The sequence below is a fragment of the Urtica dioica genome, chromosome 9, assembly GCF_054948205.1.
Source record: "Urtica dioica subsp. dioica isolate 48M chromosome 9, U.dioica_male_clone48M_v1_H2, whole genome shotgun sequence".
In the NCBI taxonomy this organism is placed as follows: domain Eukaryota; kingdom Viridiplantae; phylum Streptophyta; class Magnoliopsida; order Rosales; family Urticaceae; genus Urtica; species Urtica dioica.
Genome location: NC_142764.1, coordinates 4,964,188 through 4,979,275, shown reverse-complemented (window position 1 = coordinate 4,979,275; position 15,088 = coordinate 4,964,188). Strand labels below are relative to the sequence as shown.

The following is a 15,088-nucleotide window of genomic DNA, read 5'->3' as shown; positions in this document are numbered from 1 at the left end:
TCTCGCCGCCCTCGCCGTCTCCGTCATCGCCGCCTCCGGTGACGACGTTGCTCGGAGAATCGTCTTCGAAGAAGGCGCCCTAAGACCGTCGAGTCTTCTCCCGCAGCGATCCGGTTTCGCCGCCGCCGTCGGAGCGATCGGGAACATCGCGAGCGTCGAGGACGCAAGAATCGCGTCGCCGAAGAAGGAGATGTTTCGGTTCTGCTTCAGATCCTCGATTTTCAGATTGTCATTAAATTTAATCCTGCCTCGATTAATTTTAATCCAACCGTCATAAACCTTACATTATGTCGCCGAAGAAGGAGATGTTTCGGTTCTGCTTCAGATCCTCGATTTTCAGATTGTCATTAAATTTAATCCTGCCTCGATTAATTTTAATCCAACCGTCATAAACCTTACATTATGTCTTTATAGTTCGTTGGGATTAAATTTAATCCAACCTAGATTAATCTTATTTTGGCTAGTTTGCTTATAGTTGACAAACTATGGCTATTTTGCAAAAGTTTAAGTTCTATTTGGTTATATAGCCGCTTGACCCATATATATATATAGGGAGAGAGGGAGAGAGAGAGAGAGAGAGAGAGAGAGAGAGAGAGAGAGAGAGAGAGAGTAACGTCCGAAAGAAAGAAAGAAAAAAAAAGAGAGAGAAGAGAAGATGACGCAAGAAAGGGAAGAGGAGAAAAAAAAAAAAACCAAAATCTGGCGACCTATTGTTAAAGTTGGAATTGGCTAACTATGTTATGGCCAGTCTGAAAAAGGTGTGAAAAATGGCTTCAGCCCGCCTCGAGTCAATGGCTCGTCTTTTCCGGAGACACAAACCACCGCGGTTAGCTGCAGATATTCGGAAGCGAGCAGCCGTTTTGGTATGCCTCTTCGAAGACGAAAACGACGATCTCCGAGTTATCGTCACTAAGCGAACTTCAACTCTCTCCACTTACTCTGGCGAAGTTTCACTTCCGGGCGGGAAAGTTGAGGAAGGCGATCAAAGCTACGTCGAAATGGCCCTAAGAGAGGCCGAGGAAGAGATCGGTTTGGACCCCCGTGACGTCACCGTCGTCGCCATTCTCGCACCTTTCATCGCCAAGGTCAGAAAACAAACAAGATTTTGAAATACAGTTTCTCATTATTGGAGATCATGTGTGACGTGACAGGTTTCATGTGTATAGTTGTGGTTTTGGTTTAGCTGATTGTAATCTCGTTTATTGTAGTTCATCAACACAAGGTATAAATACTTTTGTGCTTCCGTGTATTCAATCAGATCAGAGAATAAACTCTTTCTCATCATTCTCTTTTCTCCCTCATTCTCTAAACTCATTATGGTATCAGAGCCATCTCCGGTATCAGAATTTTCTGTGTAGATCTGATCGATTTTTTTTTCCGATCATTCTTTCCTCTGATCTATGGCAAGCTCAACGACAGAGTTCGGTGACGTCTCCGATCATGGAGTCTCTTCTCAGCGATCTAATCCAGTTATCTTCAACAACAACATTTCAATCAAGCTTGATCTGAACAACTTTCTTGTGTGGAGGAAGCAGATTCTCTCCACTGTTCGCGGTCATGACCTGGAGGAATTTCTTCTAGGAAGCTCTACGATTCCAGAGAAGTATCTTCACCAAGGCGATGAAGATCCAGAACAAGTGAATCCAGAGTACAGACTTTGGATAAGGCAAGATCAGTTACTTGTCTCATGGCTCCTTGCGTCGATGACGGAGAATGTGCTTGTTCGAGTTGTGAGCTGTGAGTCTTCATCTCAAGTATGGAAAACTCTTGAGACCTACTTTGCTGCTCAGATCAAGGCAAAAATTGCGCAATTCAAGCTTCAGTTGCAACGAACAAAGAAGAATGATTCCACGATGAACGAATATTTGCTTCGAGTTCGGAAATTAGTAGATCTACTTGCTCTGGTTGGCTTGAAGTTTTCTGTTCAGGAGCATGTGGATGCTATTTGCGAAGGATTACCTGATGAATATGAGACTTTTGTGCTCACGACGATCGCTCGAAATGATATTCACTCCGTTGATGAGATAGAAGCACTTCTTTTGTCACAAGAAGCCAGAATTGAACGCAAGAATGATAACCTCGATGTTCACAACTCCAAATTTCCTGGAATGAGTGTCAATTACTCGTCTGTGCCTTATTCCTCTGACTGGCGTCGTGGCGGTGGAGGATATCGTGGATCTGGAGGCTATTTTGGAGGAGGTTATCATTCTGGTCCACAATCCTTCTCTAGAGGTGGTTATTCTCAGTTTCAACCTCATTTTCGAGGAGGCTCTCAGAATCGAGGTACTTATTCTAGAGGAGGAGGTTCTAGAGGTCGCGGAGGATCTGGCAGAGGTTTCACCAACAATTCTCGACCGCAGTGTCAAGTTTGTGGCAAGCTCGGTCATCTTGCGCTTCAGTGCTTCTATAGGTTCGATGAGACCTTCAAAGGACCAGCTCAGCTTCAGCTTGCTGCTTCATCCAACCAAGGCCAGTCTAGTGGAGCTCTACAAGGCCATGTTGCAGCTCTCACTATCTCTGCTGAAGATGCACAGGATTCGAGCTGGTACAGCGCAGGTCCTTACGAAGGACAGTGGTACAATCCTGATGGTGAGTGGTATCCTGATTCTGGAGCCACGAATCATGTGACAGCTGATGCACAGAACTTGGAGACAAGATGGAGTACTTTGGACCGGTGCAAGTTCACATTGGAGATGGTAAGGGTTTGCATATTACACATGTTGGACAAAGTTCATTTCAGTCTCCTTTTACATCCCAAACTCTCAGTCTAAAGTCTCTTCTTCATGTTCCTGAAATCACAAAGAACCTTCTTAGTGTGTCTAAGTTTTGTGTTGATAATGGTGTTTTCTTTGAGTTTCACTCCTTCAATTGTTTTGTCAAACATCAGATTTCCAAGAAGGTTCTATTGGAAGGCAGGCTTAAGGACGGACTTTATGTGTTTGACAAGACGCAAATTAGGCTAGGAGAGCTACCAAATTCGTCTAGAGTCACTGAGTCTTCCACAGTACAGCAGTCAACTTTGTCTGGTACAACAAAACAGTCATTAATAAATTCTGTTCAGTCTTGTAATGCTTTGATTTCTGCTAAGTTGCCAAATTCTGCCTCTTACAAGTTATGGCATTATCGTCTAGGACATCCTTCCTGTAAAGTAGTTCAAAAGGTCTTAAATCAGTGTCATATTCCATGTTCAATAAATAAAGAAGATGTTGATATCTGTCGTGCTTGTTGTTATGGTAAAATACACAAATTTCCTTTCTTATCCTCTGAAACCAAATACACTGAACCACTGCAACTCATACACACAGATCTTTGGGGTCCATCACCAACACTGTCTAGGAATGGCTATAAATATTACATCTCCTTTGTTGATGCATTCTCTAGATACACCTGGATATACCTTCTCAAGGCCAAGTCTGAGGCTCTAGAAACCTTCAAAATGTTTAAGTCACAAGTTGAACTTCAAACTCCCTATAAGATCAAGTGTGTGCAATCTGATTGGGGAGGTGAGTTCAGACCTTTCACTCAGTTTCTAGAGTCATCTGGTGTGCAACATAGGTGTCCTTGTCCTCACACACATGAGCAAAATGGTCTAGTTGAACGTAAACATAGGCATATTGTGGAGAATGGTCTCACTCTTCTCGCTCATTCTGGCTTACCCTTTAGATATTGGGATGAGGCATTCCAAACAGCTGTATATCTTCACAATAGACTTCCTACCCCTGTTCTTTCTAACAGCACTCCCTTGGAGACTTTATTTCATCAAAAACCAAACTATAGTCTGCTCCGAGTCTTTGGTTGTGCTTGTTATCCAAACACTAGACCTTATAATCACCATAAACTATCTTTCAGGTCCACTGAATGTGTCTTTCTTGGTTTTAGCTTGACTCATAAAGGCTATAAGTGTCTAGATGGGAAGGGTAGGATCTATGTCTCTCGTGATGTTATTTTTAATGAAAATCTTTTCCCTTATACAAAGTTGTTTCCCTCTGGCAGTGTTGTTCCTGATTCAGTCCTACATAATGGTCCTCCAATATCCATTCCTCGTGTCTCTCAACCAAAAGAATCTTCTATCCTTTCTCAGTGTCAGCCAAATGAGTCTTCTGCTCCTCATCTTCTTCCTTCTCAGTCCGGTCCACATGTGCATGTGCAAAACCATTCCACTCCATCTGTAGTTTCTAACTCTGCAGGTCCATCTCCTGTTGGTGCTGTCTCTGATATGGTCGCTCAGTAGGATCTACAATTGCATTCTGCACCGGTTGTGCCTATCAATGATCACCCCATGATCACTAGAGCCAAGTCTGGGATTAGTGTACCTAAAGTCTACTCTGCTACTACTATCCCTGGCTCTGTGGGTGAGGCTATCAACAACAGTCACTGGCTCTCTGCTATGAACTCTGAGTATCTAGCATTGATGAGAAACGAGACTTGGTACTTGACAGACTTACCTGCTGATCGAAAGGCTATTGGTAGTAAATGGGTATTTACTATCAAGCAGAATCCTGATGGTTCTCTAAATAAGTACAAGGCTCGTCTAGTGGCTAAGGGCTATACTCAAGTGCCTGGCTTTGACTATAATGAGACGTTTAGTCCTGTGGCCAAGCCGACTACGATCAGAGCTATCATCTCCGTTGCTTTGACAAAGGGTTGGACTGTACGGCAGATCGATGTGAATAATGCATTTTTGAATGCTGAACTCACTGAGGAAGTTTACATGACTCAGCCACAAGGGTTTGAGGATCCTAATTACCCTCAACGAGTCTGCAAATTGTTGAAGTCGATCTATGGCCTTAAACAGGCTCCGAGGGCGTGGTTTGGAAGATTACAGGGTGCCTTGACTCAGCTAAATTTCAAGGCTTCTCGGACTGATCCTTCACTGTTTATGAGAGGAACTTCTCAGTCACAAGTCCTGGTGGTTGTTTATGTTGATGATATCCTTGTTACGGGATGTTCTAGTGCTGAGGTTGAGATGGTGATTAAGCAATTGAGTGCTACTTTCTCCCTTAAAGATCTTGGTGTCTTGAACTTCTTTCTTGGGATTGAAGTCATCTCATCGCCTGATGGTTTGCTTCTGTGTCAAACCAAATACATCAAGGATCTTCTTTGCAAGGCCAAGATGCAAAATGCTCGCTCTTGTTCCACTCCAATGACTAGTGGTTTGAAGTTGACTGGCTATGGTAGTGATGTGGTTCACGATGCACAATTGTATAGGAGCATTGTTGGTGGTTTGCAATACGTGACTATTACCCGTCCTGAGCTCGCTTATTCTGTCAATCGTGTGTGCCAGTTTATGCATTCACCTCTTCAAGCTCATTGGGTTGCAGTTAAGCGCATACTTCGATACCTCTCTGGCACGCTGGATTATGGGTTACAGATCTCTCGTTCAGATCACTTCAATGTCACAGGCTTTAGTGATGCTGATTGGGGAAATGATCAAGATGATCGTCGTTCCACGTCTGGTCATTGTGTTTTTCCGGGCTGTAATCTAGTCTCGTGGAGTTCTAAGAAGCAACATACTCTTTCTTGCTCAACTGCTGAGGCTGAGTTTCGCAGTCTTGCTGGTGTTGTTTCTGAGATCACTTGGCTTCAGTCCTTGGTTCATGAGCTTGGTCTTTCGCAGTCTCGTGTCCCGGATGTTTGGTGTGACAATGTGAGTGCTGTGATGTTAGCTGCAAATCCAGTACTTCATGCTCGTACAAAGCATGTTGAAATGGATCTATACTTTGTTCGTGAAAAGGTGTCTCAAGGCCTTGTTCAAGTCAAGCATGTTCCAGCAGTTGACCAGCTCGCTGATGTGTTGACCAAACCTATCTCCAGTAAGGCTTTCTCTTCCTTGCGTTCCAAGCTCAAAGTTGCCTCTAAGGCCACTGTGAGCTTGAGGGGGGCTATTGGAGATCATGTGTGACGTGGCAGGTTTCATGTGTATAGTTGTGGTTTTGGTTTAGCTGATTGTAATCTCGTTTATTGTAGTTCATCAACACAAGGTATAAATACCTTTGTGCTTCCGTGTATTCAATCAGATCAGAGAATAAACTCTTTCTCATCGTTCTCTTTTCTCCCTCATTCTCTAAACTCATTACTCATCATCACATTCACATCCATCTCTTTTGTTTCTTCAGAGCGATGTGTTGGTCGTACCTGTAATCGGATTTCTCTCCGGCGGAAAGAAGGTCTTCAATCCGTCCCCAAACACGACGGAAGTGGAAACAGTGTTTCACGCTCCGTTCGAAATGTTCCTCAAGGTTTGCTTTGCTGATTTATCTCTTCTTCTCTATTCAACGAAACTAACGGCGACGATCTCAGGACGAGAATCGGAGAGCCGAGGAAGGGGAATGGATGGGAGAGAAGTTCATAGTCAGTTACTTCGATTTCGAGAAACACGTGATATGGGCTCTCACCGCCGTGATCTTGATCTCCTCAGCCTCTCTCGTCTACCAAAGACCGCCGGAATTCCCAGAGCACAGACTCGCCGCTTGGAGCGATCACCGTCACGAACTCTCTTCCGCGCTCTAAATGTTTATATATTGTGTTGATCTGAAAATAAATGTTTAGTTTGACTTTGTATTTGTATTTGTATTTAAGAGTACCAACCACCACAACCACAAAACTTTCTTTTACGATATACCCAATCAGAATCAGAATGGAATCCAACGCGGTAGAGAGGCTTCGAAACCTGGCGAACCACTTCCGGCCTCCGGCGGGGAAATCCGGCGGCGGAAGCAAGAGAGCGGCGGTGCTGGTGTGCCTCTTCCTCGGCGACGGCGGCGAAATCCGCGTGATTTTGACGAAGCGATCGTCGAGTCTCTCGTCGCACTCCGGCGAGGTGGCTCTTCCCGGCGGGAAGGCGGAGGAAGGCGACGCGGACGACTCCGCCACCGCGCTGAGAGAGGCGGAGGAGGAGATCGGCCTCGCTCCCTCCCTCGTCACCGTCCTCTCCGTCGCCGAGCCCTACGTCACAAAGGTAATCTCTCATATCGGCAATTTTTCGTATCGATTCTGATCGTCTTATGTGCTCAGATTGGTATGACGGTGGTTCCGGTGATCGGGCTTCTTCGGGATCGGAAAGCGTTCGTTCCGGCACTAAACCCGGCCGAGGTGGAAGCGATCTTCGACGCTCCGTTGGAGATGTTCCTGAAGGACGAGAAGAGGAGAGAGGAGGAGAAGGAATGGAATGGGGATAAGTACGTTCTCCATTTCTTCGACTTTGAATTCAAGGGAGATAAGAAATTCGTAATTTGGGCTCTGACAGCTGGAATCTTGATCGAAGTAGCCTCGATCGCGTTCCAGCGACCACCGGCGTTCATCGAGAACCACCCGAAGTTCTGGAAAGCTTCCTAAACCGAATCTGAACTAATCTACTTTTTATGGGTTCGAATTATTATCTGTTACTGCTTCAATTGTACTACTTACGTGATTTGAAATGAAAAGCATTATTCAATGCACATTACACGGGGAAAAGAAAACCTACATATCGAACTCAACAGAGATAATAATAATAACTTTGTGATTTCCATCAGCTGAAAACCTCACAGAACTTGTCGATGACGAGCATTGTCCCAATGTAGTAGTATGTATCTGAACCCATTTATATATATGTATTTGAATTGAAAAGCTTTGATCTTAAATGAACAGTTCACAAAAAAAGAAAAAAAAAAGTAATGAATTTATTTCTTGATCATGAAATTTGGTGCCTACATATCAAAGAAAATGAAAAAAAAAAAAGGATGAATCTGTTAATTAGTGACATCGTTCAGCTGAAAATCTCGTAAAACTTCTCGATGACGAGCAATCCGGAGTCGATGGACTCCAAGGGGTCCTTCCTGAGGCGATGTCTCAAGCAGTTGGGGATGACGGTGGCGATGTCTTCGGCGGTGACCTGGTCCCTCCCCTTGAGGGCGGCCACGGCTTTGGCGGCGCGGTTGGTCACTATGTCGCCTCTCAGCCCATCCACGTTCAGCTCCGAGCAAACCCTCGAGATCTTCACCTTCATCTCGTGGTCGATCTTCACCGAAGGCAAAGCGCTCCTCGCCGCCGTGATCTGGCTCTGAAGCTTCTCTTGCTCTGCTATGTAAGACTCGCGAAACTCCTTCGGGTTCTTGTCGAACCGCGACCGCTCCTCGACGATCTTGACCCTCAGCTCGGCGTCCCTCACCGTCCCCACCTGGGCGTGCATCCCGAACCGGTCCAGAAGCTGCGGTCTCAGCTCGCCCTCTTCCGGGTTCCCCGAGCCGATCAGGATGAAGCGCGCTGGGTGAGAAATGGAGATCCCCTCTCTCTCCACCGTGTTCCAGCCCGAAGCCGCCGAGTCCAACAGCACGTCCACCAGGTGGTCGTCCAACAGATTGACCTCGTCCACGTACAGAATCCCTCGGTTGGCCTTTGCCAGCAGACCCGGCTCAAAGGCCTTGACTCCCTCGGTCAGGGCTTTCTCAATGTCGATGGTTCCGCACACCCGGTCCTCCGTGGCGCCGAGAGGGAGGTCCACCATGTTGATCTTCGTCAGAGTCACCGAGAGCTCTTCGCCTTTCATCACCGATTCCCTCACCTCGACGCCCATCGACTCCGGGTCTTCTGGGTCAGAGTTGTAGGGGTCGCCGTACACCACCCTGATCTCCGGGAGGAGGTCCACCAGCGATCGCACGGTGGTGGATTTCCCGGTGCCTCTGTCGCCCATGATCATCACGCCCCCGATCTTCGGGTCGATCACGTTCAGGAGGAGGCACAACTTCATCTCGTCCTGGCCGACTATCGCCGCAAACGGGTACACTGGTCTCTGGCTATCCTTTCCACTCTTCTGCTCCTAAAAAACAAATAAATAAATAAAAATCAACATTATCAACCACCAATTTTGTAACAACCAACACTTGTTTGTTTTCGTAAAAAAAAAAAAAAAAAAAAAAAAACTCTCTTATACTAAAACACCAAAATGTACATATTCTATGGTCAGTAGTGTAGTATCATAAGTTCTATCTCAGTATCAACTGGCATATAGGATTCCATGGTGGCTGTATAGGCTCATCTATCTTGGGTCATCATTTTTGGACATTAAGCTTTGTTTCCCTGATAGGCTCTTATACTTCATCAAATACCAGCATTTTCATCAATTGATAATGGAATCCTTAACATTCAATCACATAGATACATACACACATACATACACAAGGAGAGAGCGAAAACAAACCTGTTGGACGGGGTTGATTTCAGTGGCGACATTGGTTACAGCGAAGTGAGACCTTCCTTTCCCTTTTCCCTGAACCCCAATGCCTACGTACGCCCGTTTCACGTAACTCAGACCTGTTTTTCGATTCAACGAACCATTGGTTGGTTGAACTTTGAACTTTGAACACAAGAGCAGAAAAAAAGTACCTGAATTGCAGAGGGAGAGCGAAGGAAGAGAGGGCTTTGAAGAGGATAGTGAGCGAGAGGCCAGGATTGCCGTGGAAGAAGTGCCCAGTACAGACGCCATATCAGTGAAGAAGAAAAAGAGAAAGTGGTTTTGAGTTACGGTGGTTGGGTTTTGTTGTTCAAGTGCTTGACATTGTGAGAGAGTGAGGGAAAGTCTATTGGCTCGCGCGAGGCGTCGGATCCTGCGGATAAGAAGATAGATTTTAGACACTGGCTTCTTCGCTTTTAGTCGTGTCACTATCTACGCCTTTTATTTTTATTTTTTAATTTATTCAAAATACGAGCTCTTTACAAATACAATAAGCGAAGGAAAAAAAGAATAAACTACTCAGAAAAAATGTGTGGCTCGTATTGAGAGTCGAATTAAATCATTGGCGCAGTTAAGCTGGTGCTGGCTTTCGGTATAAATGTTTAATTTCAAAATTTAATACTAGAATATACTTTCATTCACATTCTTCTATTCTAAATACCAAGGATTAAAATCTCGCATCTCGCGGTCGTACCGCACTTTTTTTTGGGGTATCTCGTCTCGTACCGTGGTATCTCGTGGTATTTGATGAACGTTCGGGGTATCTCGTACCGTGTGGTATACAGCATTTCGCGGGATATACCGCAAAAAAAAAGGTATTCCGCGGGGTATTTGAACAACTTTTTAATTATGATTTTGTATAAGTTTAGGATACACAATCTATATAAATTTTAGGATAAAGTTTACAAAATTCCAGACATGAAATAAATTACTACCTAAATTCGAATTTGAAAATAAACCATTTCAAAATCAAAACGACTTCAAGATTAACAACATATAATTCAAATTACCAACTAAATTCGGAATAAAATAAAACTCATCACCATTTAAATTCGGATTAACAACAACATTTAATTAAATAAATTACTACCTAAATTCGGATTTAAAAATAAACCATTTCAAAATCAAAACGACTTCAAGATTAAGTGATTAACAACATATAATTCAAAATTTCAAATTACCAACTAAATTCGGAATAAAATAAAACTCATCACTATCAACATTAACAACATCATCAAATTATTCAAAATTACTACATACATTCGGATTATAATAACTTCATATCAATAATCCATTAAAAAATACTCAACAATCCATTCAAAATTAAAAATTAAAAAAAAAAAGTTTCGAACCTTACCGCGCGAGATCGGGGGTACACGGCGAGATTTGAGCACTTTTACACCTCCAGCGCGCGAGATTCGGGGGTACGCTGCGAGATCCGGCGAGATCTACGCAGATCCGGTCTTCAGCTTCACGAGATCCGGAGGGCGAGATTCGGGGATATTAAAGACGCGAGATAGGGCGCGAGATTTCGCGAGATTTGACCAAATTCGCGAGATATACTCGTATCCCTCTCGCACCCCTCCCAAACGCGAGATCTCGCGCGAGATACCCCCATCTCGCGCGAGATTTCAAACCTTGCTAAATACTCGAGTTTGATATACATGTGTTTGTATATATGTATATATATATATATATATATATATATATATAATTTTTTTTTCTTTTCTGAAATGTTTTTGTCAAAATCTCTCTAAAACATTTTTAGGAGGCAAGTCCGGTAAAAAAAAAAGGAGTACCCCATCACTAAAGCTGGCCATATGGAACCCGGGAAATGGGATCCCCTGGTCCCGTCCCATATTTTGCGGGAAATGGGACTCCCGGGACCGTAAAAAATGGTACCGGGAAATCCTGGAACCATTTTCCACGGTACCGGGAATTCCCGGTACCATATTTCGCGGTTCCAGGATTCCCATATTTCCCATATTTATTTATTTTATTTTATTTTAATCATAAATACATTTAAAAATAAATAAAAATTCATATATTTTCAATTAAAAAAATACAATATAAAAAATACGGTACTAAACGGTGCTAAACGGGGATCCCGGTTCCGTCCCATTTCCCGGATGGTTCCGGGACAAAAGTCCCGGTACCATATTTTATAATATGGGTTTTTCCCATTTCCCACATGGTACCAATAATACGGGAAACGGGGTCCCGCGGGATCCCATATGGCCACATTTACCCATCACCATACCTCAATTAAACGTGACATATCTCTTGTGTGTTCAAATTCAATATGTTCTATGGACACAAAATGAAAGACATAATAACAAAATTTACCGATCCATGAACACAGAGAGAGAACTAAAAATTGACCACATTGATTTTTCTCACCACTTTTGGTACACATGAATCCCATTAATCACACAGTTACATATCTGTTGGAGTATTATGGACAATGTTGAGATTTAATTGTCTATTTTTAGGCAAAGGTTTGAGTGGGGTCCACTCAACGGAATTTGATAATTCTTTCGTATTATTCTTCCTTGCGGAATGTGGTATAATATCGATTATAATTTTGCCAAAATCGGAGCTAGAATGAATAAGAAATTGATGTTTGAAGTATGCTTTATGACACACTGAGAAAGTGACGAACTGGACGAAGTGACGAAGTCATTCCAGCTCGACTGGGCTTGGTCGACTGGACGAAGTGACGAAGTCATTCCAGCTCGACTAGGCTAGGTCGACTGGACGAAGTGACGAAGTCATTCCAGCTCGACTGGGCGATGTCGACTGGACGAAGTGACGAAGTCATTCCAGCTCGACCGGACGAAGTGACGAAGTGTACGTTAGAGACTTAAAGCCAACGGTTTGTATTCTTCAATTCAATGGTTTTTGAGCTTTAAGTGCGCATTATGGCTGTGTAATAATGCCTTAAGGCTGAAAACGTTGGACTGTTCGCATGGCTTTGAATTCAAAACGGTGTGTTAATTGGTTGTAATAACCTGCGTTAAATGCCTTTAAGGCTGGACGCTTTTGAACTTCAACCGACGTAGCCTTGGCCTTTATTAATAGAGGCTTGCTCATCTCATTCGGATATACAGTTTTTCCACTGCTTCTCTCAACTCCTTCTCTCTCCCAGAAATTGTTCTTTCTTTTGTAGTCGGTGCTCAGCTCTGTTACAGGTTTTGTTCGCCGGAGAAGTCCGTTTGGTGCAAACCTCTTCTCGCTTCCGCCGTTGTATCCTGGGAGGTAAATTGCTCGTCGTTTTCGGCACCCACGGGGAGGGCAATATTACTTTAAGGAGACCGTCGAACGGTCATCGGCTTTTGCTTTCCCATCTTGTTTATTTTCCTCTCTCATAATATTGTTGTGTTGTAATTTTATTTTCTTTTTCCTAAGCTGTCGGTTTTATTTTTCCAGAAAAATAAATATTTTGAAGTAATATTTCTAACAATATCATCATTGTTCTCCCGATCAATTTAACATCTCAAGTCAGAAGCTGAAATGACCGGCACAAAAGGCGTCCATCTCGGCCTTAAAGGCAGGCATGGCGGTGCGCCTCAAAGCAACGGAGACACGAAACCCGGGGTTGTCTCCAACAGCAGCGGAGGAGTCGGGCAAGAAGTAGCAAGGCTCTTGGCCCCCGAGAAGATGCGTGGAGATAGGCACGACGTCGATGGGGCCGCCCCAGCCGAAGTCCACGGTGTTGTGGCCCAAGTGCCGCCAGTCGGTGAAGGCGCTGACATCGTCCCCCGCGTTGATGCCTTCCCCGTGGTGGGCCGCCTGAAAGTCTATGAAGGATCGAACGTACTGGTCCGCCACGTTCCTCTTGCTAGCCTTGATGGCCCCCGCCGTTTCCCACACCGCACCCTCTGCCACCTCGCCCGCTGACCTGGCCACGTACATTGGGACGCACCCGTTGCCCCAGTACCCCTGCGGGAGCGCCGGCTTCACCACCCGCCTTATGTTCACAGCGTACGCGTATTTCACTGTCTTCTCTCCCTCGATTCTCGACGCCCTCACTCTGTTTTAACCCATCGCAATGACAAACAACCTTTTCTTGTAAGAAATGTGATTGTTCGGTTTTTAATCAAGGAGTTAATTAAGATGGTCGTATTTACTCACTTGGCTCTCCAGATGAAAGCTCCAAGAGCCTCGAAGGTGGTGAAGGTGGAGCCGGATTTGTGGAGAAGGTCGCGCTTGAAGGCGTCGACAACTGCATCGGTGACCCTGAAGCGCGTGCGGACCACCTCCCCGATGGGCTGCGAGTAGGGCTGCGCGGCGCTCCCGACGCTCAGAAAGTGGCGGAGGGGGGAGTCGGGCGGGGGTGGGAGACCAGAGGCGGGAAGAAGGCGGTCGCGGCCCCACACGGGGGAGGGGGCGGCGGCAGAGTCTTTGCGGGCGAGGGCGGCGACATGGTTGAAGAAGAGGGAGGCGCCGAGGCCGTCGCAGAGGGAGTGGTGGATGGCGGCCCCGAGGACGTAGCCCCCGCAGGCGAAGGAGGTGAACTGAAGGGCGCAGACGGAGGCGGGATCGTCGGCGGGGGCCAGGGAGTCGAGGAGGTTCTCGTGCTCGGAGAGGGCGGAGGCGAGGGTGCAGCTGGCGACGGCGCAGAGGAGGGGGACGCCGAGATCGGAACACAGGAGCTCCAGGCGGTTGTCGGGGCGGGGCCGGAGGGAGGCGGCCACGGGGTAATACGGGACCAGGGCCTCCGAGAGGGCGGCGGCGACGGCGGCGAATGGATCGGCGGAGGCGGCGGCGGGGGAGGAGTACGCGCGGAGGTACCGGAATGAGACGCGGAGGTTGGGGTCGTTGTCCAGGTGGGAGAGTGGGAGTACGTGCTCCTCCTCGAACGGAACTCTACATGGGACCACCACTCTTCTTTCCTTTATTTCCACTTCCATTTCTTCTCTTTTGATTATCGATCTCTGCCTTCTCCTCCCAAGCTTCTCTATTTCCAACCTTTTATACGGATCCCTGAGTCATTGGCTCTATTTCAAAAAAAACATTAAATTAAAGAGTTATTGGCTTCAGAGAGGTCAATTTCGGAGGTTGATGATTTGTAGAGTGGTAGGTAAGTGTGTGTGCAATTTGCAAGTCTTTTTTTTTGGTCAATTGCGGGGGCTTTGATCGGGGTTGGTATAGTGGCATTCCTGTCTTTTTTATTTTTATGATTATCGTAAAGTTTAAATTTTACTCGATATCTAAGAGAGTCTATCATTTTTGGTTTTAAGATATGGTCCATTTTTTATTTATTTATAAAATTCACGAGTCAAGTAGTTAAAATTCGATAAATTTTGTTCAATTTTTATGAATCTTATTTTTTTTAATAAAAAATATAAATTATTGCAAAATATATTTACTACTTTTATTTTAATTTTTAATTAGTGTTGACAGAAAGCATTTATAGTACACAAATCATTGCATAATAAATTCATATCAAGTCTCGTTCTCATAAAAAAAAACATAGAAATTGTAGGAAACACAAATATAAAGAACATTAATATGATTTAAAATATAAAATGAAATTAATATATGTTAAGATTTTTATTTTAATATATATATATATATATATATATATCATTTTATAGAATATATGTCGGTATCTCCGTCAGTAATCAGTATCTCATTAAAATTATGATCGGTACGTCAGTAGCGGTATTTCAAATGTCTATAAAATCTCCGTCGGTAGTCGATATCTCAGTAAACTTGGATCATCGGTATCTGATCGGTAACGGTATTTAAAACCTTGTTTTAGACCAACCTCTTTTATTTATATTGATTTCGGCCCTTGATCTTTTTTGTCTTTTGATAAGTGGCACTATTGATCAAGTTTAAATGATTTAGTGTATGAGCATTAAGTTGAAA

At 44.5% G+C, this 15,088-nt stretch overlaps 2 protein-coding genes and 1 pseudogene across 3 annotated transcripts; 1 reads left to right on the top strand and 2 right to left on the bottom strand.

The window, feature by feature from the left end:
- The first annotated feature begins 767 nt into the window (after positions 1-767).
- On the top strand, positions 768-7,416 carry LOC149384658 (uncharacterized; annotated as a pseudogene). Its single transcript, XR_016301170.1, has 5 exons — positions 768-1,085; positions 6,117-6,239; positions 6,301-6,463; positions 6,594-6,958; positions 7,015-7,416. The product of XR_016301170.1 is annotated as an uncharacterized LOC149384658 (transcript).
- Positions 7,417-7,642: 226 nt separating this feature from the next.
- Positions 7,643-9,634, bottom strand: CHLI1 (P-loop containing nucleoside triphosphate hydrolases superfamily protein). Its single transcript, XM_089624992.1, has 3 exons — positions 9,364-9,634; positions 9,179-9,291; positions 7,643-8,797 (listed from the first exon to the last, which is right to left on the bottom strand). Exons 1-3 carry the CDS (start codon positions 9,461-9,463, stop codon positions 7,748-7,750), a joined length of 1,263 nt encoding a protein of 420 aa, XP_089481118.1. The 5' UTR covers positions 9,464-9,634; the 3' UTR covers positions 7,643-7,747.
- A 2,607-nt stretch (positions 9,635-12,241) lies between these two features.
- LOC149384656 (HXXXD-type acyl-transferase family protein) lies at positions 12,242-14,333 on the bottom strand. The gene is made up of 2 exons (XM_089627387.1): positions 13,346-14,333; positions 12,242-13,244 (listed from the first exon to the last, which is right to left on the bottom strand). The coding sequence occupies exons 1-2, from the start codon at positions 14,122-14,124 to the stop codon at positions 12,713-12,715; spliced, it is 1,311 nt and encodes a 436-aa protein (XP_089483513.1). The 5' UTR covers positions 14,125-14,333; the 3' UTR covers positions 12,242-12,712.
- Between the last annotated feature and the right edge of the window lie 755 nt (positions 14,334-15,088).